At 50.0% G+C, this 24,227-nt stretch overlaps 1 protein-coding gene across 7 annotated transcripts in view; it reads left to right on the top strand.

Annotated features, from left to right (window-relative positions):
• LOC119862310 (myosin phosphatase Rho interacting protein) overlaps positions 1-24,227 on the top strand; it is a 170,926-nt gene that overhangs the window by 2,743 nt on the left and 143,956 nt on the right. For all 7 annotated transcript variants that reach the window (XM_043493433.1, XM_038418815.2, XM_043493434.1 and 4 more), the window contains exons 2-3: positions 20,750-20,827; positions 23,183-23,248. In XM_043493433.1, the coding sequence (XP_043349368.1) occupies positions 20,750-20,827; positions 23,183-23,248 (144 nt within the window). The remainder of the gene's footprint in view (positions 1-20,749; positions 20,828-23,182; positions 23,249-24,227) is intronic.

Genomic DNA, 24,227 nt, shown 5'->3' with positions numbered 1-24,227 from the left:
CCCTCTTTTGCTTTGTTGCTATTCAGTCTCCTCCACTCCCTCCCTCCCCCGCCTTGGGTGAATTTCAATGTCAGTTTCACCGCTGCTGGGTGGAAGGTTGTGCAGGGGCCCTGCCTGCGCCCTGGATTTGACTTTAATGTGGGTGTCCTGACTTTTGTGTTCGGGGTGGGGCATGGGATTTGGGGGCTCCTTCTGGAAAAGTGGGTATGGTGTGGATTGCCCAAGTACTTACAGGGGGGTTGGGAGGGGAGGGGATGATTCGCCCCCCCCCACTCCCTGTGGAGTAGGGTGACCAGATGTCCCGATTTTATAGGGACAGTCCCTATTTTGGGATCTTTTTCTTATATAGGCTCCTATTACCCCTCCATCCCCTGCCCCGATTTTTCACATTTGCTGTCTGGTCACCATGTGGAGTAAATTAGTTTATACTAGCTATAGCTATAAGATCTCATTCTCAGCAAGGGAGAAATAATTCCACTTTAAAGATAAGGGAAGGTGTGTGTGTGTGTGTGTGTGTGTGTGTGTGTGTATATACAAGATACACTCTTCTATAAAGTATTTTACTTAATGATAGCCTCAGTTTCTGTGATCTTACATCTCCCCATCTCCACTCCCCCAAACTGAAGAATCTCATTCAGTGGATACATGAGCACAGACAGCTTGGTGTAGTGAAGAAAGGTTGCTGTAAGGAAGTTCTGTGTCCATGCATTCTGGCCATATGTTGGCTAGTTGTTAATGTTAAAGAGAAACTCGTATGACCAGGAGGCTTTGCTCTTGAAAAAGCAGCTAAGGGCATGTGTATGGGTAACAGCAAGATGTAAACATGAATAGCTTTTTCATCTGACTTCTGTGGTTAGGTTTTTTTGCAGCCCTGTTGGATGGTTGTTTGGGGCATCCCAGAATCCTAAACAGTGGTTTGAATGAGACTTAATCATGCTTATGGTACTGTTGTCTTGGCGGGTCCCATTTACACTGCAGAATGGAACCCATGCCTTCCCCATATTGTACGGGGACAAAGCTGTTGCCATCATACCAATGGGCCTATAGATAGCCAGGCTAGAAAAGTCCTTTTGAGTCATCCAATCTGACCTTTTGCTGCTAGGCTTGAGGGGAAGATGAGGATACTTGGCACTGAAACACTCACATTTCTGATTTTATATAAAACTGTATGCACTCGACTGTATCCATCTCCACCCTCTATGTCATGTGTCATCTGAGATTGTAAGCTCTTTGGGATGGGGCCTGTCTCTCCTATGTATGTGGCTAGCACTTGGCACAGTGTGGCCCATATCCTGCTCAGTGCTACAACAGGAGTTGATACTTCTCAGTATCATAGTTAAATCAAACAAACATCCAAACTAACACACTCGGAGCCCTTTGCACAAGGCTTTGAACCTGGAAGTGTTAAGTACAATATGAGTAAACGCTAAACTGTTAATCCTTGGAGTTCTACGTCAGGTTCACGAGTTGTTTTTCTGTGTGACTCTGTGTTAGTTGAGAGTGATCTGTTGGCTTTACTTCTTGTCGTGCTCATTGAATGCACAGGAACTCCGCACAGCCTCTCGTAGACCTTTGTGTGCATCTGTGATGAAGTACGCAATGGACTCTTTCTTGTTAGTTTGCAGTCATTGTGGATGAGGTGGCTTTCCTATCTCAGGGGCTCTTGTAGACACTAGTCCAGCAAAGCACTTAAGAAGGTGCCTAACTTTTAAGCCTGTGAGCAGCCAGGCTGACTTCATTGGCTGCTCCCTCCTCGAATAAAACCTGGTAGTTTGAGTCTGTAAAGTGTTAAAGCTCCCATGCCAGGTCATGTCAAAGGGCTTAGATACAAGCTGTTCTCCCGCTTTCCCTGGCACATGTGGTGTAGTGGGGGGAAAGCAAGAGGAGGGTGGATTTAGTGAGGTCACTGTTTGGGCTTTAGCCTCTCTAGACGTTGATGGTTCCTTCTGCGTCATTGTCCGTCCGTGGTGTGCCTCAGAGTGGAGGAAAGCTGAGTTCTGCTTCTCCTCATGTGCCGCTAACAGTGCTAGCGTCTTCTCTGGTACGATGGTGTGACTAGGGAGTGTTGCCATCGGGGCCAGTGGTGTTACTCCATATTTCCATCAGTGTAACTGAGAGCAGAATTTGACCCTTTTGATTTAAAGATACGAAAGTGAGTAGTTGTCCCTGATGGAGATGTCACGTGGCAACTGCTGTCCGTCCAGAACAGAGCATCTCCAGTATTTTAGGACCAGAAGAAGTTCACCGGGGGCTGGCCCACAAAGCTACTTAAATAGTCCATTGTGCCAACTTCCTTAGCAGTTGGCAGTAGCTGCCCCATTCTAGGCAGCAGAGAGGCTAAGGGTTGAATGGGTTGGGAAGTCCCTTGCTCTGGGTGCAAAAGTCTTTTCAGGACAGGATGTTGCTGTGTTCTGTGTTTATATAGAGGACATCAGCTTTTCAGAACTGCGATTCTTTCTGCCACATGCAGTTAAAACCATCCTAATCTCTTAAAATATTAATGGGATGGTGTCAGGACAGATTTACCCTTCAGATCAGGTTTTGTAGACAAGCTTTTTAAAACTCTAGGCCAGGAAAGATAAATGTTCCCATGATGATTAAAATTAATTCTAATAACTCTTTGCAAGGAGAAAACATTCCTCTGCTCTAGTAGAAATCCAGATTTTGCAACATGGTACAAGAAATGATCTGTTTATTGGGCCCTATCCTGCAAAGCTTTATTCACATTGCCCTTAGTTGCATGAAGAGATCTGGTACCGTCTAGGACTGGGCTGTATCTTAAGTGCATATCAGTTTGGTCTCTAGGAAGAAGGAAACCTGCTCCTGAAAATGAAATTTCTAGAAACTGACTCCGTGCAAAATGTAAACATACAGTATAAAATAAGGCTAGACAATTAAGTGTGATCTCGGGGGTGGGATTATTCTCTGAGTTAAGTAACACAGTGAAGGAATTTTTGAAGACGTATATATTTTAACCTAGCATTGTCCCTTTAAGATCATGGCATTGATTCCCAAGAATACCCAATTTAAAAATAAGTCTTTCCCAGCCACTTTCTTGCCTCCTCAGTGACTTCCCATCCTGCCCATGAAGAATAGTTTTATTTGAATCTCTGTGTTCCTCTGGGCATTATTGCCTTCATCTTAATGTTTTGGATGATAGTAGACATGTGGGTTTGCCATCTGTGTGCCCCTCTGCCCATTTACTCTCCACAAACCGCCTCCACTCAGATGATTTCTGGAGTGTTGGGAAGGAGTGCAAATCTCATTCACGTGCTGTCTTTCATTGTGCTTTTGCCCAGGTTGTTTCTATCTGTTAACCCTATGGCTCCTTAGGCTGTTGGTAACTTTCTTACCTCCCTCGTGCTTGCAAAGAAGAATGTTCAGTGTGGTGGGTACCTTTATCTCTTGGCTTTAATAATAAAAAAATAATGACATTAGTAAATGGGTTTGTGGTCTGGCATGTTTATAAGGGTAGCCGGTGTTGGGGCAGGAGACTGGAGAAGCTGAGACCTTGAGGTGGTGCTGGTGACTTCGGGCGTACAGTGAGTGGGGAGATACAAGGGAAATTTAGGGTGGGATTTGGCTTAACTTTGCTTCCATTGAAGTCACTGGGAGTTTTACCAGTAGTTTCAGTGGGAGCAGAATCAGGCTATGGCTGAGCATGACTGACAAGTTTAGGGATCTCTTCCTATTTGAAGAGCTTTTCACACCATAAAGGGCTCAGTTTTGCTTTAGTGAAAGCGCAGCTTAAGGAACTTGTCAGGGATCTCCTAGGAGAGTTGCGTGCTGAGCTCCACTCAACGGTAAAAACACTTGCAATCTGGTTTGGTAGAAAGTGGCCCTGTGTGCTCATCCTCAGGGAGGACGGGTGAATAAACCCAATCTGGAGATCTGCATGCACTGGGCATTGCAGTAATGCACAACAGCACGGGCTGTAAGTCGGATGAGACCCTAGTCTGTTGCTCCAGACTGGCTTGGCCAGTCTTCCTTGGAGACCAGAGTTTTTAGTCTCTAATAGTCACTTGTGCAAGAAGCTGTTTTCACTGCTGGGCTCTGGGTAGTTTTCCCCTGGCCACCAGTGGCTGTTTAGAGGGAATCCTCTCAAGTCCTGACCATGGTTTCCCATCATGCAGGATACTGACTAGTGGCAAAACGAGACCGTTCACAAAAGTGATGAGAATAGAAAGGAGAGCCTTCCATGCTGTTTATACTGCACTGATCTAACCATCTGGCACTGGATCAAGGCAGCCTTCTTGCTCACTGGATGCTAGGTAGCGCGTTGTGTCCTTCTTCCTTTACCCCACATTTCCACGTGCTGGATCCCAGAGGAGCATTGGGGCTGACTGATAGGTGCACCATTATCGAGTTTCCTCTCTTCCTTTTTTTTTTTTTCCTTTTCTTCTTGGGAAGATCTAATCTTTCCTGAAAAGCTGTAGCCCTGGAAAACAGCTCCTGCTCACTCGCTCACATTCCTGACTAGCTGCATCATGCTGCAAAAATCCAGCTGTAATTGACTAATTATTAGGACCAAACAGGGGAAGAGTCTCTGAAAATGTCAAACCCGCCTCCATCAGCTGCTGCAGTGGGAAGGGACTGAGGTCTGTAGGTTTCTGTTTTGGGGGCTAGAAGGAGTGGTACAATGGAGCTAGCTCTGCTTGGTTGGGGGCAGGGGGGGGAGGCATTTAGGGAAAAAGACGTAATTTCTTTCCTTTTAACTTTTTAAAGACTTTCTTTCTACCATCCTTGCCCCACAGACAAAAAGCAAAATGTCCCAGAAATGCACGCTCGATGTCAACATGCCAAACAAAATCATGCACGATCATAAGCGAGTTGCCTAGCAAGGAAGGATGGAGGGCTCTGTGGGCATTGCTGGGAGCATGGGGAAGGCCTGTTGCGGAAATACAACTGACTGGCAGAGTCAAAGTTAGGAATAAAATGCTTTGTTGGTTGCAGTCTGCATTTCCCCTGCTGTTGGATCCAGGGACAAGGTCAGGATTCATCCTTCAGTTGTTCTTCTGCCTGAAGTATGTCCTACCTTCTTGTCCCACTTGAGTTCTCCGGAAAGTGAAATTCTCTTCGCACCCCATGACCAAATGTAGTATGGGCGGCAGCGCTGCATGCTTCCCCTGCATCCTGCAGTGTTTCACCCCTTAGCTGCGACAGAAAGGTCAGCGTGTTTTGTCTGTCCTGTGAGACTGCTTAGATGCACAACCCGTCCATTTGCATATAAAGTTGCCAGACGTGTGTGCAAAGTAGCTGAACGGTTTCTTTGTACAAACCCCTGCTTTTGGAAAATCAGCCTCCTCGCATTCATGAACTAGTTAGCTGCCTTCATTGGACATGTGCATGTCTGTTATCGCACCATAGCTGTTGTCTGACCTCCAGAGAGGTGATCCTCCCTTCTCAGCAGGGCCCTGGTGAGATCTGTTGGATGCTCAGGGGAGTTTGTGGACGCTCCATCTCTTGGGGCATTTGGAACAAGAGTGGCCAGAGCCCTGCAGTGCGCTATAGGGCAAAGCCTGGACTTGGTGTGGACTAGACAATCTAACAAACCTTATCTGCCCAGTTCCTCTGGAATGACAGGCTGAGGGAGGTGAGTAGAAGGGGCTATTAAAGGCCACTCGTGCCCTTTCCTCTGTCGCTGTTGTCAACCAGGTAAAACAAGCTTTTAGATGGAAGCAGCGAGGGGCTGTTTCAGCTCTCATTGCTGCTGGATGGGGTGGAGGGGGAGTGGTTAATTCCCAACTGTGGCACTCCGAAAGGCTCACGAAGGTGGGTACAGGTGGGAATCAGGGGCAGGTGCCCAGGGATGGAGTGTTGGGGCTGTGTCAGGGAAGCTTTGGGTGGAGGACAGATTAATCTAGCCCCTTCTTGTTCCTGGGGGGCTCTGAACCCCTCCTGTCTCCCTGGGTGACTGCACAGAAAGAAACCAGTTTTGGAGAGGAAGCCCTTTTGTTCAGGGGTCACGGTAGCAGTGGGTCAGTGCCACCGATACCCACAGCAGAGAGATGTTATGAGAACTTCATGTCATGTCACCTCTGCCGCTGACGCTCAATCCTGACCTGCCCCTGCGGAGCTAGCTGCTGTTCCTGTCCTAGGAGCCCCATTCGCCTGGTCAGAGCTGCCTGGTTGGTCTACTCTTGATCTCTCCTGTAGTGATGGCGTTTTGTGCTGTGGGGCCGCGTTTGCTGCTAAGTTGAGATTCACCAAACTTGTAGTGTAGGCTGCATGTGAATCCTGGTCTCCGCAGGAAGGCAAAGCTGGGGTGTGGGCAAGAGGCAAGCAGCCACTAGAGTTACTTCGAATGGGGGAAGATACGAGCTTATTGACGCTAGGAGGGGGCCGGCACATAACTTTGCTTTGGGCTGTTCCTGGTCTTGAGGGAGGCTGCACTGATGCCAGGCACGCCAGGTTCACGGCATTGATAGCACTAAGCACCCAAAATGCTGCTGGATGTCAGGACAATGCATATTTGGGGTGGAAACTAAGTCTGACTGGATCCTATTAGACCCCAAAGCATTAGGTGGAGGGGCTTATGGCTTCAGCTTTTATTCAGAGTGTCCATTATCGGCAGCAGGCAATGGCTCTCCCAACGACATTTCCAAGGCCTGTGGTGGGTGATGTATAAGGATCACTTCCTGCTAGAGTTGCTAGTGATGCTCCATATTGGTGCTTCCTAGGCAGAGCGGCTGCATGCTGGGGAATCTGATGGCACCCTTCAGACTTGGCTCTGCACTTCCCTTAGGGGTTCTTTCTTCACCTCCATCCCTCTCTGCCCCGGCATTTGGTGGGTGTCCAGTTTGCCCCAACAAAGGCAGCTGCTGCCAGGCAAAAGGAGCAAGTTGTAGGGGCGGGTTTGCCTGGAACCTTCTCCGGGATGAGTCCTGAATGTGGAAATACAGGCCTGTCTCTGCCCCAAACTCTCCTGATCCAGCTGTCTGCATTTCCAGAGGGAAATACTCCCAGATCCCCGTCCCCCCTCAGGGTCACCCTGGGTTCCATCTTCTTTGAGGCTTCCTGGCTACTCCCAGCCTAGAGGTGGAGTCAAGGCTTCCATCCCCTGGGAGGAGGAGAGCCTGGCCTTTGGGATCTGGAGCTTGTGTTGCGAGCGGTTGCAGGGTAAAATCTAATAGCCTGGCTCCCACAGAAAGGTGCAGGGTGCGGGGCAGGGTAAGAAGCTATTGGTGTGTGACTTGGCTCCTCTTGCAGCCCGTTGAGCTGGCATCCAGAGGGCAGCCCAGAACACGTCTGTTCCAGTCCATGCTCCCGAAAGGGCTGGGTACCTGCTGCCCTGTTGGCTCAAGCCATGTCACTGAGTGACTCTGACAGGTTTCAGAGTAGCAGCCGTGGTAGTCTGTATTCACAAAAAGAAAAGGAGTACTTGTGGCACCTAAATTTGTTAGTCTCAAAGGTGCCACAGGTACTCCTTTTCTTTTTGAGTGACTCTGAGGCTCCCTGGCTCAAGGACAGGCAGGAGCACATCAAACAGAGAGCAGGTGTCTGGTGCCGAAACTGCTGGGGTGTGGGGGGGATTAGCCTACAGGACCCTGCTCGCTCCTGAGGGGCCTTGACCCATTCGGACTGACAGGGCCCGAAAGAGGGGGGGAAGCTTGGGGTGGGTGCTATATGGGGAGGAGGAACCTGTCCTGTCTCTCCCCTGGCCCCCAGTGAGGGGAGGTGGCTGGCGGCATGGTAGCTTCCAGTCATGAACATCCCGGAGCTGAGGCCGGCCTGGAGAGCCTTCTCTCATCCCTAAAAGACTCTGCTGATGCCTGGGTTCACCCCTCTCGCTCTGTGGGAAGATTTGCCCGCTGGTGTCTAAGCAGCAGGATGGAAGCCCTGCTCCCGTTCTGCCCTGCAATACACATGCTGTGAGGGAGGGGTGGAGTGCATGTGTCAGTCTGAACAGGGAGCCTGTGTACTGAAAGCAGCCCTAAGGAGCCCACTTCCAGGAGGTGACCCGCTGCTTCAAAGGATCCCTGGGTGGTTTCTTGTACCATCGTGTTCCCCCACCTACAGGTCCCTTGGGAGGGTGACTTACAGTAGCATTTGGTGCATGTGCATATAGGGGTGTGTGTACGTAGGCAGCACAGAACGTGCAGCAATAATGTGTGGCAAGCCAAAGATGGGAAGGGCCAAGTACCAGATAAAGGGGGTCAGTATAGTTAACCTGCATTTGATGGCAAGGGCTATTGAGACACAAGGAGCTAAATGGCTTGGGCTGGGGATAGAACCTCTGCTGCATAATGTCCAATACCAGCTCGGATCCCGGAGGCAGGAGGTGGAGAATTTGCCTTCTACCCAGGACATGCGTCATGCTCTCTTACTGGATTCTGCAGGACCTTCCAGAGAGATGGGCTCTAAGCCAGCGGAGATGTCTGAGTGGCTGATTCAGGGCCCTTCTTTCTGATAGGAGGTTGTGTGACATGAAGAACATTAAGTAACAATTGGTGTGTTCTTGCTAAGAGTTTGCAGAGAACCCTCTGTGCGCAGAAGGCCTGGGAGTGAAGTACAGCCTATCTCTGCTCCATTGTCCCTCGGAGTGAGGGCTGCCCCAATCCTGACCGGCCAGCATCACACCTGGTGTCTGTTGGGCTTGTGTGCATACAAGAGCTGAAAATTTGCCTTGTTTTGGGGTCACAACCACAGAATTCAGTGTGGCTTTCACTAGAGCCTGTGCCCAAACCGCCCGGGGGGTGGGGCAGTTTCAGATCTTCCTCTCTTGTGGTGGCTTGGGGCACCTGGAACCAAAAACTGCCCAAAAAGTACAGTGTGGATGGTGGCTTGGGCCCTGACAACCTGATGCCATTCCTGGCTCTGCCATGGCCTAACCAGGTGACTGTGGGTAACCGCTTTGGCTCTGTGTGCCTCCATTTCTCCAGCTAAAATGGGGTTCTCACCAATCCATGGGGAAGTGCCGGAGACGTGAGTGAAGAGTGCTAGGTTCCACTATCACTTTGTCTGTCTTAAAGGCCCCTGGGCCTTGATGATCCTGCTCTGTACATTGGATCTATTCTGCAACCTGGTGAGTTATCTTTAGTTTTGGCTTCCGTGACAAGGAGTCCGTCTGCCTGTAGGACCCCATGTGCATGCTCAGACCTGAGAGGCAGAGACTGAGCCTTCCCTGTGCTTCTCTTTCCTGTTTTTTTTTTCTCTCTCTCTCTCTTTTCCTTCAATTGCCAAGACCAACTTAAAGTGAAAAACTCCTGCCTCAGCCCGAGACAGGCTGATTACGTCTGCCGGCAGCCTAAACAGATGACCCCACCCCAGCGCGCGCACAGAGCCAGGAATCTTTCTCAGTGACTAATTTGAACTTTCCCCCCGAGTGCGCTGTGATGGGTCGGAAATGCAGCTCACGGGGAGTTCTTCATCCTTGTTTTTGCAAACATTTAATCTCCCCAATCCCTTTGGTGTCGCAGTCGGTGGGGTTTTCTGTGACGGGTCTGTTTGGGTAGGTGGCAAACCTGGCTTGGAAATAAGGCTTGGTCAAAAGGTTCCAGCTCGTCTGAAGCTCCAGACCTGGGAGAGGCCATGTAGATAGGCCCTGTTGTCAGACCTACTCCCAGGGGATACGGCCTTAGGAGGGTGTTCTTCCCCACAGCATCAGGATGAGAATGCTTCGGTCATACAGTGCCGCCTGTACGATCTGAACCTCACAGAGCCCAAATTCACTGTAGCCAGGCACACAGTAAGCGTTCAGCTGGTGCCAATGAAAGTTACCTCAGTGTGGTGCATTTCCCTGGGGCAGTTAGACTTGCACTTTTGCAGCACTTCCTAGCTGTGGTGGGTGGACAGAGTGGATGCCCCAGTGGTGGGTGCTGGTGGTCCGAAACCAGGCTGTTCAGCTTGTATGTCCTGATGGCGACTCTTCTTACCCCAGCTTACAAGTTCTGTTTGCTTTTAATTGGCTCTTCTATTAACATGCTGTTAGATGGCTCTGCAGTCACCCCTGGAGCATTGTTGACCAGGTTGGCCCGTGTGCACCCCTGCTCCTGGCCCGTCCTTTCCCCCTCACTTTGGGGAGAACTGGAGAGCTCTGGTGGGCTCTTGGCAACCTTTCACCTCGAAGTCACCGATTCAGCTCGCAGGTCTGTTGTTCCTGGGAGTTACAAAATGCCTTCCCACTGTGGGTGGCCCTGTATGTAATGGGTGGGTGGGTCTCGGTCCATTTCCTAACAGACTGATGGCTGCAGCCCAGATACCACTGATGCCCTTAGCAGTCTGAGCAGAGAGGCCAAGCACGGCCATGGACACCAAGTTCCCCTCTCGGACCGGCAGGAGGCTGGTCCGTATCAGGGCTGATGCTTGCGCTGGCGTGAGGCTGGTACAGCAGCGCTGTCCATCCAGTGCCTGTGGCCAGCACAGTGCCCACAGCAGCACCTCTTCAAAGCCAGTATCTGGTAGCCTCTGCCCCTCAGAGACTTCCTGTGTGGTGGGTCAGGAGTCCCCCCGCAGTGCCAGCTCTGCTCCCCACCCCTCCATCCCAGCTGCATGGGAAGCTCCAGGCCTCTATTCTTAGGAGCTAGTGGGGGCTGGCTGGATGCTGTCCTGGGAGCTAGTGATTCCTGGGTAGCGTCAGCGTGGCAGCTTGACAGCCTTGTGTAAACCTCGCTGGGGCCATTTCCTCCTCCTTCTCCTCCTTCCTTCCTTCCATCCCTTCTCCCCCCGCCTCCCCCCTCCCCCCGCTAACTGGCCCAGTTGGCTGGGCTGGAGGCAGCGTGTTCCTCTGATGCAACCCAGATCTGAACAGCCAAGAAAACAAAACCCAGGAGTAGGACTAACCAGCTCAGCTTGTGAGCTCTGCTTTCTGACGCTGAATTACAGGGGAAGCGACCTGCAAACCCCAGCATGGGGGAATAAATGCTCTAGTTGAAGCACAGCTATTGACTTGAAGCAGGAGTGAACACGGGGATTCTCCCTGTCTTGTGCAGGTCAGACTAGATGATCACGATGGTCCTTTCTGACCTTAAAATCTCTGAAATCATAGTGCAGGTATCCGACCAGGAAGCACTTCGAGAACGGCCCCAGTTGAGGCTGACATATTAAGGGCCGTCTTGGGATAGGGAGCAATGAGCATCTTTCTGTGAAGTAAGTTCTTTGACTAAATCTGGGGTGAGCCCAGATTGTCTGAGGGGGATCCCCCTGTCTAACCGTTGAGCCCGTGGCAGAGTGCTGTATTCCCTGTGTTTTGTCCATTGGGATTGGCCCGAATTCTCAGCGCCGAATGTTTGGAAAGTTCAGCTCCCGAGCTGAACAATGGGGCTCAGGCCTAGCTCTCGTTTGGCCAGGGTTTCGCCTCCCTGGCTTGTTGCGTTCTGCCCAACTGTTGCTATTAGCAGATGGTTTAGTTTGAACTCATATTTTAATCCAGTTGCATGAAAGGAGCATGTCCTGCATCGCATCTTATTGAGGCTCTTGTCCGGTCACTGAAGCTAAGCCGGGCAAGGATGAGTCAGCGTCTGGATGGGAGACCTCCGGGGAATACCAAGGGGTTGCAGGAAGTGATGTTGTTCTTCCTTCTGAGTCAGTTTGCAACAGTGTCCCAGCATGTTGTTTTGAGGGTGCTAGGCTGCTGGAGACACCTTTCAAATGGATATAAAACCAAAGCCCCATTCGCTTGTAACCACTTTTTTTGGAAGAATGGGGAGTGTTGGAACCAGTTGAAAAGTAATGGAGGTGGTAATTTTCCGACTTAGTTCCTTGCAAAGTTTCCGTTAGATATAGTGTCCTTCATTTCCTGCCCTATAGCGGGCGCTCTCCCACCCCAGAGATGGCTGCTTGTGTATCCCTACCTCCCTGACCTGAGTGTTGTATGGTTTGTTTAATGTTTGTAAAGTGCTTTGAGATTCTTGGGTGAAAGGTGTTGGAAGACTGCTAAATACTATTTATAGTCCCACTGTACAGTGAAAGCTGCAAAGTGACCAGATTGGCTCGTGTGCCAGGGGACCCCCAAAAATAGTTCACCTAAGATCAGCTGGCCTCTGCTTGGCCAAACAAACCTATTCTGGGAACCTCAGTGTTGCTGTCGAGTGGCCTTTTACACAAGGGGTTATATAAATCCCATTACAGAACAAGAGTATTGTCAAGCTGCTGTTTGGCACTCATGGGGTTCTTGTAAATTCCCAAGTGCGAACTGTGTTCAGAGAAAGCAAACTACATGCATAAGTCTGTGCTTCCTTCCAGTGTGTTTTTTGTATCCCCTCCAGAAACCCTCCTTTTGTGTGGGACAGTCAGGTGTCATTTATTTTAAAGCGTGTTGCGGTGAGGGGATTAAAACGTCAGAGCTGGTTTTAACTCTGAGGCCTTGTCTGCATACAAACTTGCGCCAGCCTAGTTAAACTGGTACAGATCCCTATGTGGCCATTTATTTGCTTTTAAGAGTGGCTTGGTTTGGCTTAAAATAGACCTAAGGGCTTGCAGTCACCCAGAGTTCTTGTAATTTCTGCTCCTCAGTTTGGTTTAAGTCTGTGTGGGGACACTGATTTCAGGGTTTGAATGCCTTTGATTCAGTTTAGCTAATAAGGAATTGATTTAAAATTTATATTGAAATAGGGCACTCAAAAACCAAAACCAGTGTTCCAACTCATGGATTTCACGGGCATGAATTATAGTTGATACAGTCGTTTTGCTTCCACTTACTGTGTAGACAAGTCCTAACTGATTTAAGCTAAATCAACATAAGCTTGGTTTAAACAGATCTTGGCTTCCATACAACATCTTGTGCCAATTTAACTAAACCCATTTAAAATCACACCATAGGTTAAACCAGCACAAGCCCCTATGTGGGCCTTCTGAGAGATTCCACCATGAAATGGGAGAGGTGTGTATTAGGGGCTGGGTTTTCAGCTTTCGGGGTGGCAGTTATGAATGGGGAGGTAGGCTGTGGCTCCTTTAAACCTTTCTTTACCGCCGAGGGTGAAGGGCTTTTGAAACATCTTCCAGTTGGAACATGAAGGCCCTTGTATGGGGGAGGCAGTTTGTTTTATAGGGTGGCCTATGTTGGTTAATTAAAATTTCTCCCTGCACTTGCAGTTAAATGTGGTGTTCTTCACTTCCTGTCCTAAACTGTTGTGTTGTGATTACTCCTGGGGGAATTCTGTGGCAAAAAAATTAAAAATTCTGCGCACAATATTTTAAAATTCTGCAAATTTTATTTGTCAACATAACATGACGTAATCATGCCAGTTTCAATTATTTTGGTAATTTATTTCAAAATGCCTGTCAGCAAGTATGTCTGTAACAATATAGACACACACACAAAAATTCCCCCAGGAATAGGGATTTCTTTAACACTCTATGACAACCCAGTTTCTGCTTCTCTGCCCCCTTCCTCCCCAGAGCCCAGCCATAGAGGCCCCCCTTGTCCATATACCTGCCCCACCTCTACCTCCAGTTGTAGTGTTGCCAACTTTCTAATTGCACAAAACTGAATACCCTTGCCCCAACCTGGTCCTTTTCCCAAGGCCCCGCTCCCACTCACTCCACCCCTTGCTTGCTCTCCCCCATTTTCACTCACTCACTGGGCTGGGGCAGGGAATTGGGGTGCAGGAGTGGGTGAGGGCTCTGGCCAGGGTTGCAGGCTCTGGGATGGGGCCAGAAATCAGGGGTTCAGGGTGCAGGAGCGGGCTTTGGGGTGCAGGAGGAGGTGTGGGCTCCAGGAGGGAATTTGGGTCTGGGAGGGGGCTTGGGTTGGGGGTGTGGGCTTTGGGAGGGAGTTTGGATGTGGAACGGGGCTCAGGGCTGGGGCAGGGGTGAGGGGTACAGGCTCTGAGAGGGAGTTAGGGTGCAGGAAGGGGTTCTGACCTGAGGCAGAGGGTTGGGGTGCAGGAGGGTGTTTGGGGTGTGGGCTCTAGCTGGGCGGTGCTTAATGCAGGTGGCTCCCGGTTGGTGGCCCAGCAGGGCTAAGGCAGGCTCCCTGCCTACTCTGGCTCAGTGTGGCTCCCGGAAGCTGCCGGCATGTCCGGCTCCTAGGCGGAGGGACCTGGGGGCTCGGCGCGCTGGCTGGGCCTGAAGACACCGCCCCAGCAGCTCCCATTGGCTGCGGTGCTAATGCTTGGGGCAGGGGCAGCACGTAGAGTTCCTGTGGCCACCCCTGCACCTAGGAGCCAGTCATGCCTGCTGCTTCCGGGAGCCACACGGAGCCAGGGTAGGCAGGAAGCCTGCCTTAGCCCCGCTGCACTGCCGACTGGACTCTTAGCGGCCTAGTCAGTGGTGCTGACTGGAGCTGCCAGGGTCCCTTTTCAACCAGGCGTTCCGGATGAAAACCGGATGCCTGGCAACCCTACCCAGCTCAGGGGGCCCCTTGCCCAGATACCCGCATCCCCTTCTCCCCCCCCCCAAACCCAGCCATGATGCCCTCAGCCCAGACACCCACCCTCTACCCCTCAGAGCCCGGGGATCCATAGGGAGAAACGGATGCTCTGTCCCAGGCTTGCACAGAGTTTTCTGCGTGCCACCCTCTCCTTCTCTCGGGGCGTGTGGGGAACTGCAACAGCCAGGAACCCTCTAGCTTTCTCCCCCTTCCCCCGGCTATGTCCCCCTAGTGGTGGCCAGCAGCACTGCATTCCATTTCTGTGGGGGAAAGGAAATTCTGCACAAAAGACATTAATTTCTGCAAAATTATGCATTGCGCAGTGTGCGGAATTCCCCCAGGGTAGTTGTGATCTACTAAGCAACTGCTGCATTCCACCTCGCTGGTGACTGCATTTCAGTGGTGGGCAGAGCACTTTCCCAAGTGTGGTGGGGGGGTTGAACTTTGGAGCCTCCAAGTCCACTCAGTCTTACTACTTGTTCAGCCAGTCACTCGGACAAACAAGTTGGCTTACATTTGCAGGAGATAATGCTGCCCACTTCTTGTTTACAATGTCACCTGAAAGTGGGAACAGGCATTCACGTGGCACTGTTGTAGCCAGCGTCACAAGATATTTACTTGCCAGATGCGCTAAAGATTCATATGTCCCTTCATGCTTCAACCACCATTCCAAAGGAGGTGTGTCCATGCTAATGAGGGGTTCTACTCTATAACGGTCCAAAGCAATGCAGACCAACGCATGTTCATTTTCATCATCTCACTTGGATGCCACCAACAGATAGTTAATTTTCTTTTTTGGTGGTTCAGGTTCTTTAGTTTCCACGTCAGCATGTTGCTCTTTTAAGACTTCTGAAAGCAAGCTCTACACCTCATCCCTCAGATTTTGGAAGGCACGTCAGATTCTTAAACCTTGGGTCAAGTGCTGTAGCTATCTTTAGAAATCTCACATTGGTATCTTCTATGCATTTTGTCAAATCTGCAGTGAAAGTGTTCTTAAAATGAACAACATGTGCTCGGTCATCATCTGAGACTGCTATAACATGAAATATATGGCAGAATGCAGGTAAAACAGAGCAGCAGACATGCAATTCTCCCCCCAAAGAGTTCAGTCATACATTTAATTAACGCATTATTCTTTTAATGAGCGTCATGAGCATGGAAGCATGTCCTCTGGAATGGTGGTCGAAGCATGAAGGGTCATATGAATGTTTAGCATATCTGGCATGTAAATATTTTGCAGTACCAGCTACAAAAGTGCCATGTGAACACCTGTCCTCACTTTCAGGTGACATTGTAAATAAGAAGTCGTGAGCATTGTTTGTTTTAGTGATTGGCTGAACAAGAAGTAGGACTGAGTGGACTTGTAGGCTCTAAAGTTTTACTTGTTTTGTTACTGAGTGCAGTTACTTAACCAAAAAAAAATCTACATTTGTAAATTGCACTTTCACAATAGAGATTGCGCTACAGTACTTGTATGAGGTGAATTGAAAAATAGTATTTCTTTTATTATTTTTACAGTGCAAATATTTGTAATCAAAATATAAAGTGAGCACTGTACACTTTGTATTCTGTGTTGTAATTGAAATTGATATATTTGAAAATGTAGAAAAACATCCAAAAATATTTAATAGATTCCAATTGGTAGTCTGTTGTTTTAACAGCACGATTAATTTTTTTGAGTTAATTGCATGAGTTAACTGTGATTAATCGACAGCCCTATTGCAATTTCATTTAATTTCTGCCAGTGAAAGTCACGTATTGGACTGCAAAGCAATAATTAGCATGCAGCGCTGCTGGGCATTGTGAAACATCCCTCTATGTATTGAAGTGCCCTGGTAGGGTGCAAGGTGAATCGCCATTGTCGGTATCTCTGGTAGTGTCTGGGAGATGAACACTACTGTAGCTTTTTCTGAGCAGCCAGGCTTGGATCTCCCTAGAGCTAAGATCCCCATTCCATAGTGCAGATCCAAGTGTCCTTTCTTCCAAGTGTGCTGCTGCTAATTTGCCTGACTGATTGCTTTCAGTTTTCCTTCTGCTGCTATCCAAAGGCATTTGTATTTGGCTGAAAGCTCTTCACCTACCTGCTCCCAATCCCAGTTCTTCCTAATTGGTTCTGTGGTTAGATCTAATGCAGTCCAGTTGCCACATAAGCGGATGTGATGCCCTGAACTCAACATCGGGACATCCCTGGGGAATGCCTGGCAAGGGGGAGAAATGGATTGGGACCACATATGGTAGTTTTGCTAAGTAAGCCATTTGCCTGCCAGCCTTTGTTCTTCTCTTCCCTGCTATGTTGGTTGAAGTGAAGAATATGATCTAGGTGATTGCTGTGCAACCAGGTACTTCTGTCTGTGCCAATATCTCTGTCAAATGTCAGGCTGAGAGATTCTAAGGCCAGAAGGGACCATTGTGATCATCTAGTCTCACCTCCTGTACAACACTGGCCAGAGAACGTCCCCAATATAATTCCTAGAGCATAGCTTTTAGAAAAACATCCCATCTTGATTTAAAAATGGACAGTGATGGAGAATCCACCATGACCCTTGGTAAGTTGTTCTGATGGTTAACTACCCTCATCGTTAAAAAATTTATACCTTATTTCCAGCCTGAATTTATCCAGCTTTAACTTCCAGTGATTGGATCATGTTATAGGTGAGATAGGAATGACAGGTGGTTGGGTTTAAAAAAAAACCAAAAAAAAAACCAAAAAAACCCGCCCTTTTTCAAATCATTTTTTTTATGGAAGAACCAGGGAGAGACTGTTGCAGGGCTACAGTATGGAGGCACTTAAAAAATCATGGTACACCTAGCTCAGCAGTTACTGCTCTCTGTATAGAGAAGATATGAAATGGACCAGTGTCACACCTCCTAATGCGGCTGAATGGACTGATACTACAGCTGTTCTTCTGGGTGAGGAGAGTTGTTTGACATAGGATACAATTCTTGCCAAATATCCGCATTCTACTGTGATAAGAGGAAAAAATTCCTTCCTTGTTATTACTATCCATCTTTCTTGGGTGCTTCATGTGGCCCTGTTACTGCAGTGTCTGAGTACCTCACAATCTTCCATGTATTTACCTGCCCAACCCTGCTGTGAGTCAGGGCTGTGCTGATATCCATTTCGCAGGTGGGCAGCTGATGCACAGAATAAGTGACTTGCTCAAGATCACACAGGAAATCTGTGGCAGAGCAAGGACTCAAATTTGGGTCTCTCAGGATCCACGCCAGTGCCTGACCACTGGATAATCCTTCCTCTCTGCTATTAATGCACACTTCAGATGGGTGGAGGATGGAATTTAAAACTCTAGCTTCCGTTCTGCCACTTCTTTCTGTCCGAACTGGGAGAAATTCAGAAAGGAAAGTAGGCTGCTTGGTTTCGCACCCTTGTGCTCTAGTAGCCCAATCTGCGGGCAATGTTTGTGTTGCAGAGACTTTTCCCTGTTAGTAACATGCCCTGTGTGGTGGTCATGCTGGGCCGGAGGCAACAGGTGTAGAACAAATCAGAATCTCTGTCCCAAAGAGCTTGCATGTGGGAGAGGGGAACAGAATGGGGGATGGGGAGGGACAGCAGTTCATAGGCTGGTTGCAGCCTAGAATTAGAACAGGTGGATCGTCGGGAGATATCTCTGGGGGAGTGTGCCTGGCAGACCGTGTAAGGAGTGGCAAGAAGGGCAGTTACCAGAATCAAGGGCGAGGGAGGAGATTAGGAAAGAAGTGTAGGCTGGGGGTGTGGCTGTGCAGAGTTCTATAAATGAGGGTGCACGTTTAGTACCTGCTGTGGAAGGAGAGCAGATGCTGCAGTGACGGCCTAAAAAGCCAGGAGACATGATTGGAAGGAGAGATGGTCTTGGTGCCAGAGCTTTGAAGGGGCTGCAGGAAGGGGGTTCAGGAATCCAGGTATGGCCCAGGCTTCTGCTGAGGGGAAGGATGGTTGTAAGGGAAGGAGCGCTGGGATTTGGTCACAGCTTGGCTGTGGGGGAAGAATTTCTAGCACTTCAGTTGAGGTTTTTAAAGCGCTTTCCAGAGCTGGGTACATGCCCCACTTCATGAGTAGGGAAAGTGACGCACAGAGGAGAAATGATTTAGGAAAAGTCTCATCCTGCAGGGAGGGTGTTGTCTTGGCATGGCACGAGTGCCCCATCGTGCTAGGTGGTGTACAAACAAATGCAGAAGAAAACAATAGTCCTTTTCCCTACTGCTGCAGAGCACTGCCTCTGTAAGGGGGGTGGTCCTGGTAAGCTGGAGTCACAGGTAGAATCCTCAGCTGTGACTATAGGAAAGTGGGGAGGAAATTCAGGAGCTGTGTCCTGGATGATTAATTTGAGGCTGCCCCTCAGTAGGAAAGGTCGGGAAGTCAGTGGGATGCTGCAGAGGAATGTTGTAAATTCAGCCCTGAAACCAAACTGTGCACTTTGTTAAATAAAAAAAATTGTATTTTGTTTTACTAAAAAAACCCACAAAACAACCTCTTAAAGGGACTGTCACCTTATTTTCAGACAGTTATGAGATCTTGTTCTCCCTGTTACAAGCAACGCCTGATATTTGACATGCCACTAAAGAAGATTGGAGAAGAGATTCTTTTTTTTCAGCTCATAAGCAATTAAGAGGCGTCTTCGTTTTGTTTCCAGTTTGCTAACTTTATGGACTTCATGCATTTGGCAGCTTTAGGTGCCCAGATAATTTTTCCGGTCATCTGTGTGGATTTTTCCAGAGGGGAATGAATATATATTTGTTGCAAAACCACAAAAACTCACAGGTGGCCTATGGGAGTGTTGGGCCTGAAACAGTTTAGTCTAGATTTCGCACTGATGTCACTTGAAAAGGGTTTGAACTGCCTCTTAGATTTTTTTGGCCTAAGCTCCCCTCTGAAGGTCAGGAACTGTTATTGCACATCAGCAGGGTCCCCGTGGACAGTTAGTACACAGTGGCAGGCTAGTGCAAGGTAGATTTACACCCCACCTTGCCGTGAAGTAAATCTTTGTGTAAACAAGACCATGTTTGCTGTGTAGTGATAATGCCCTGGCACATTGCTCACCATGGTTCTGGTGTCCATCATCTTAGTGTCCAGTAAGTCACTTGCGGTCTGGGAGTAGCATATTCAGCTGGTAGGAGGGAAAGTGGGGGAAGGATGATGGGGGGGGGGGGGAGGGGAGAATGTGTTCTGCAGCCTGACCCTTCTGGCCATTTACTAGTGGGGTGACTGGCCTTGTATGCTGGGGTTGCCTGTGATATCAGAGGCCTGGACTCTAACCCAGGAGGTACTTTCTAGTCCTATGGTCCTAAAGGCAGTGGAACAAGGATTTTCCTTTGGGAGCGTGTAGTTCCTCCATTAAAGAAGAAAATTTTGGGAGAGGAGCCGAGATTTTCTTCTGCTGATTTTTGTGATGGTGCAGATAGCTTTTCCAGGTTTCAGAGTAGCAGCCATGTTAGTCTGTATCCGCAAAAAGAAAAGCAGTACTTGTGGCACCTTAGAGACTAACAAATTTGTTTGAGCATAAGCTTTCATGAGCTACAGCTCACTTCATTGGAACATCCGATGAAATGAGCTGTAGCTCACGAAAGCTTATGCTCAAATAAATTTGTTAGTCTCTAAGGTGCCACAAGTACTCCTTTTCTTTTTGTAGTTTTTCCAGTTATTCTTTCCCCTCCTCTTGCTGTTATTGGCTAAATGAGCCGCTTCCCAGTTTGAAACGACTAGGAGTGGCCCTCTTCTGTGCCAGGTTGCTGGATGTTGGAACAGACAGTGGAGAAGAGCGAGTTTGGGGAACACTGTTCTGTATAGGACCTGGCCACACCGGTAAAGCTGCTTACGCCAAATATTCTCTACTGTGAATAAGAGCCAACTATTCAGTAGAGTTTGGTTTTATCTGATTCCAGATGGGCTTCCTTGATGCGTGTCTTGCATAAGAACTATATCAGGAGAGGGTCTTTATATAGATTTCCTCTTTCTCGCATTGATTAGCTGACTCAGGGCCAAGGAGTGTGAATTGCAAAGCTGCTTCTGCCCTGGGCCTCCAGACAGCAGGGTTGAGGGCGTAAAACTTTAACGGATGTGTCCAGTGTTCCTGACGTCCTGAGGACACGCTGGGTCCCATCCAGAATTCTCTCTTTTTACCATGGACTCACCATATTGGAGGGAGTGGGTCTGTCTCCTTAAGGTGGTTTTTTGCCTTTCTCTGTAGCATGGGGCACGGGTCACTTGCTGGAGGATTCTCTGCTCCTTTAAGTTTTTAAACCACGATTTGAGGACTTCAATAGCTCAGACATAGATGAGAGGTTTTTCGCAGGAGTGGGTGGGTGGGCGGGTGAGATTCTGTGGCCTGCATTGTGTAGGAGTTTGGACTAGATGATCATAATGGTCCCTTCTGACCTTAATATCTCTGAATCTATGGGAAAAAAAAGACTCCAGCTGACTGGTTCTCTTCTGCTCCCTCGTAGGCCAAGCCCATCTACGGCGGTTGGCTGCTGCTGGCACCAGAAGGGACGGACTTTGACAACCCTGTGCACCGTTCCCGGGTAAGGAAAGCAGAATCTTTCTCCTTCTACTCTAGCTGTTGTAGCAGATGGAGCATGGGTTGGGGTGGAGGAGGATGCATGGGAGGTGTTCTGGGAGGTTTGTTGCTCCTTCGTTGTTCCAAACTCATCTCTTCCACATATTCAGCAGTAATCCAGTCCCACTGCACGTGCCCCGGTTTGCTAGGAGATGTGTTGACTGATCCTTGGCGTCCCAAGGAAATAAGGCCGAAGGGCAACGGCCCATGTGCATGGTGTAGGTGGTAATGGAATAGTCTTCTGTCGGTGGGAGAGATCCAGCAGCGAATGGGTTAAGAGACCTTCCCATGTGCTAGAATCGGAAAGGTAAAGGCTGTTCTGCTGGCGGCCAGCAGAATGAGTGCAGCGGATGCTGACTTTCCTTCCTTCTTTCCAGCTGCAGAGTTGTACTGAGAGCTCTAGGGACACTCCTGAGATTGCTTCTTTAGGTAGGCGGTTGCTGTAGTTGCCAATATGATGCTAGGGTCTTGTGCCCGGGAAGGGAAGTGCTGTGAGTGGGACGGTGTCCAAGGCTATGTTTGTAATGTGAACCATAATGATAAATTATTACTGAGTTGGGCTCAAGCCACAGAATCTGGATCCCAAGTTTGAAACCTCCTCCCCCCCGCAGTTTGGAGGGTGGCTGGGGACCCATCTCGAATGATCATGTGTCCCTTAGTCAGCATTGTAAATCATACAGGGCAGCACAGGGCCAAGCAAGTATCTGGCACGAGGGGCTTACAGTCTACAGGCAAATGGCATTGATGTGGTGGCAAATGGCAACACAGAGCCATGAGACTACCTAGGCTGCCTGCAAACATGTGGAGTCTTGGCAGGTGTTTGATGGAGTAGGTGGGTCATGCCTGTGTCTGCCTCACCAGCCTGGAGACTCAGAGCATTCTAGTGATGCCATTCAGGAAGGTGGCAATCTTGGGGCAGGCCAATTGTAGTTGGCTAGGCACCCCACATGACTGTAAAAAAGAATCCTCTTCGTGTTAGCAAGAGACAGACCAAGTGAGATTCTCCAGCTCCCAGCTGTGTGAAGGCTGGGGATCTGGGGCTGAGACATCCCTGCTGGAGCACAGGAGGTGTGAGACTATAATTCACCCGGGAGGGTGGGGAGAGGCTGCCTGAGATCTGCATGCTGAGAATAAGGGTGGGATGGGGGAATCTTCCAGTTTCCATGGAGCTTCTCTGGGCCCTAGGCACGCTGGATTTACCCTAATGCTGCAGGCATAGGACATGCTTGAATAAATGCAGGGGAGGGGGAAGAGGGGGCCGACAGTCAGGTAGGCTGGGATAATGCACCCTAGACAGAGCAGAGGCTGGTGGTGGGTTTCTGGGGGGAAGAGGAGCTTTGCTGGGGGAGAGAATCACGTTTCCAGTCTAAGGGGCCCAGGTTTGCACCAGGTTCTTGCTTCTTGGCCCAGTGACGGGATGTTCCAGCCTCCGCTCTCCCCTCTCTCTGTACGTCTGCCTGGCACCAGCACGTGCTCCTTTAATCTTTGCCACCTCGCCTTGGAGCAAATCCTTCTGAGCCACTTCCTGTGTTATCGGAGATGCAGCTGACATAACTCAGGATCTGGCTGCAAATAACCCAGCACTTCTTTGGATGCCCATGTAAGGAAGTCAGACAGTAAATCAGCTTTAGAAAACTCAGACTGGTGTGAGCGAGGGCCTCCCGCGGAGCCCTGGCAGGGTCACCCAACGGGGAACGTGCTTTCTAGAGCTGCTGCTATCCATCCCCCCCGCCCCCCCAACGATACTGTGCCATCCCTGACAACGCCAAAAGGTAATGCATGCTAAGGTGTGCTGGGCGCTGTTTGCAGGGCAAACCACTCCCATGGCCTGATGCATGCCTGAGAGCGTGTCGGTTATAACGTGGCCAGGCTGTTCCTCGGCAGGCTGCCGCTCGAGCAGGGTTGATTTCAGGGGAACCGGGCTCCAGATGGCCAGCTAGATTGCCTTTGAAAACCAGGGCGGTGCTAGTCGCCCTAGTGCTTGGCCGGAGTACATGCATGCTCTGGCAGTGTCCCCCTTCCCTAGGAGTCACCTTCCACTCCCTGGGAACCCCGTGCCGGCTGTGGTTCTGCAGCCCACCCACCACCTCTCTGGGTCCCTTCTGCTGCTGATTCGTATACGCCTGGCAGCAGAGCATTCTGAGGAAGAGGAGGGTGCTGGGTTGTCATGTGGCAGAGCTCTCCTTTCGTGGAAGGGTCCAGCTCCTTTCTCCCAATGGCCAGACCTAGGAGAGGAAGCTGACTCGATCCATAGCAGCGCTCTGGCCAGCGTGAGAGGGAAAGGAGCTCTGTTTACCAGCCTTGGTATCTTCTCTTCCAGAAATGGCAGCGCCGGTTCTTCATCCTCTATGAACATGGTCTCCTGCGCTACGCCCTGGACGAGATGGTAAGTGGCGCCTCCTGGAGGTGGACGTCCCCTGCTCCCTGTTTATTTCCCTGGTGTGCTGGCTGCCTCCTCCATGCTGCTAGGGCCTTAGCCGCTGAGATGGAGGGCAGGAAACGGGCTGCAGCCCGCCTTGTGGCGGCTGTGCGAAGCCCGTTGCGGCTGGCGAATTGAGGACTGCGATCACCGGGAGCGGCGTTGGATGCAGCTGGCATGAGGCCAGGCTTTGCCAGACAGTTGCGGAGCGTGGCAAACAGCCCTGTGCCACGCAGCCCGGGGGCCTGAGGAGCAGAATGGCTGTGCTGGGCTTTGGTGTGGGTCGCTAGCGGCTTGCTGTTGGGGGACCCTGCCTCAGCGTGTGTGGGGCTGGCCTTGGCGGAAACGGGTCCCTGCGGGAGGGCCTGAAGCGTCAAGTCTAGCTTGGTTGGGGTGCATCACAATCAGTGGCTGGCCTGGCCCTAGAGATTCCAGCCTTGGCTCCTTCAGGCCTGAAGCCATTGCTACTGACCCGCAGGTCCCTTACTGGGTAGAAGGAGGGGCTGGCTCAAACAGGAGCTCTGCGTGTGAAGGGGAAGTGTGGGAGGAGGCAGGGTGTGTGCCTCAGGTTCTCACAAGGGCAATGGGATGGCGTGCCCACCCCCCACCATGATCCCAAATGTTGGAGGCACGTGGGAAATGTGCAGTGCCTGCTTTCTGGCTGGCGAGAGGGGGATGGATCGCCTGAGGAGGCCTGGACTGAGGCATCATGGCCCTGTTCCAGGGATCCTTCCTGTTCCTCGAGTCTCTTAGTTTCCTTGCTGGGTGTTTTGGGTTGTTGGAGGATTGTGGCTGCAAAGCATCAAACCCTTCTGTAGCAGTGCCCAGAAAAAGTAGGTCAGTTGGGACGTTTTCCTGCTTCTCTCCCCTTCTCAGGGACTTGGATTCCTGTGATCTGGGTGGCAGGGCTCCATTCACCGTGAAAACCCTCTCTTTTGCGAGCGGA

Source organism: Dermochelys coriacea, chromosome 10, assembly GCF_009764565.3.
Source record: "Dermochelys coriacea isolate rDerCor1 chromosome 10, rDerCor1.pri.v4, whole genome shotgun sequence".
Classification (NCBI taxonomy): Eukaryota; Metazoa; Chordata; order Testudines; family Dermochelyidae; genus Dermochelys; species Dermochelys coriacea.
This window is presented reverse-complemented; position numbering and strand designations above follow the sequence as displayed.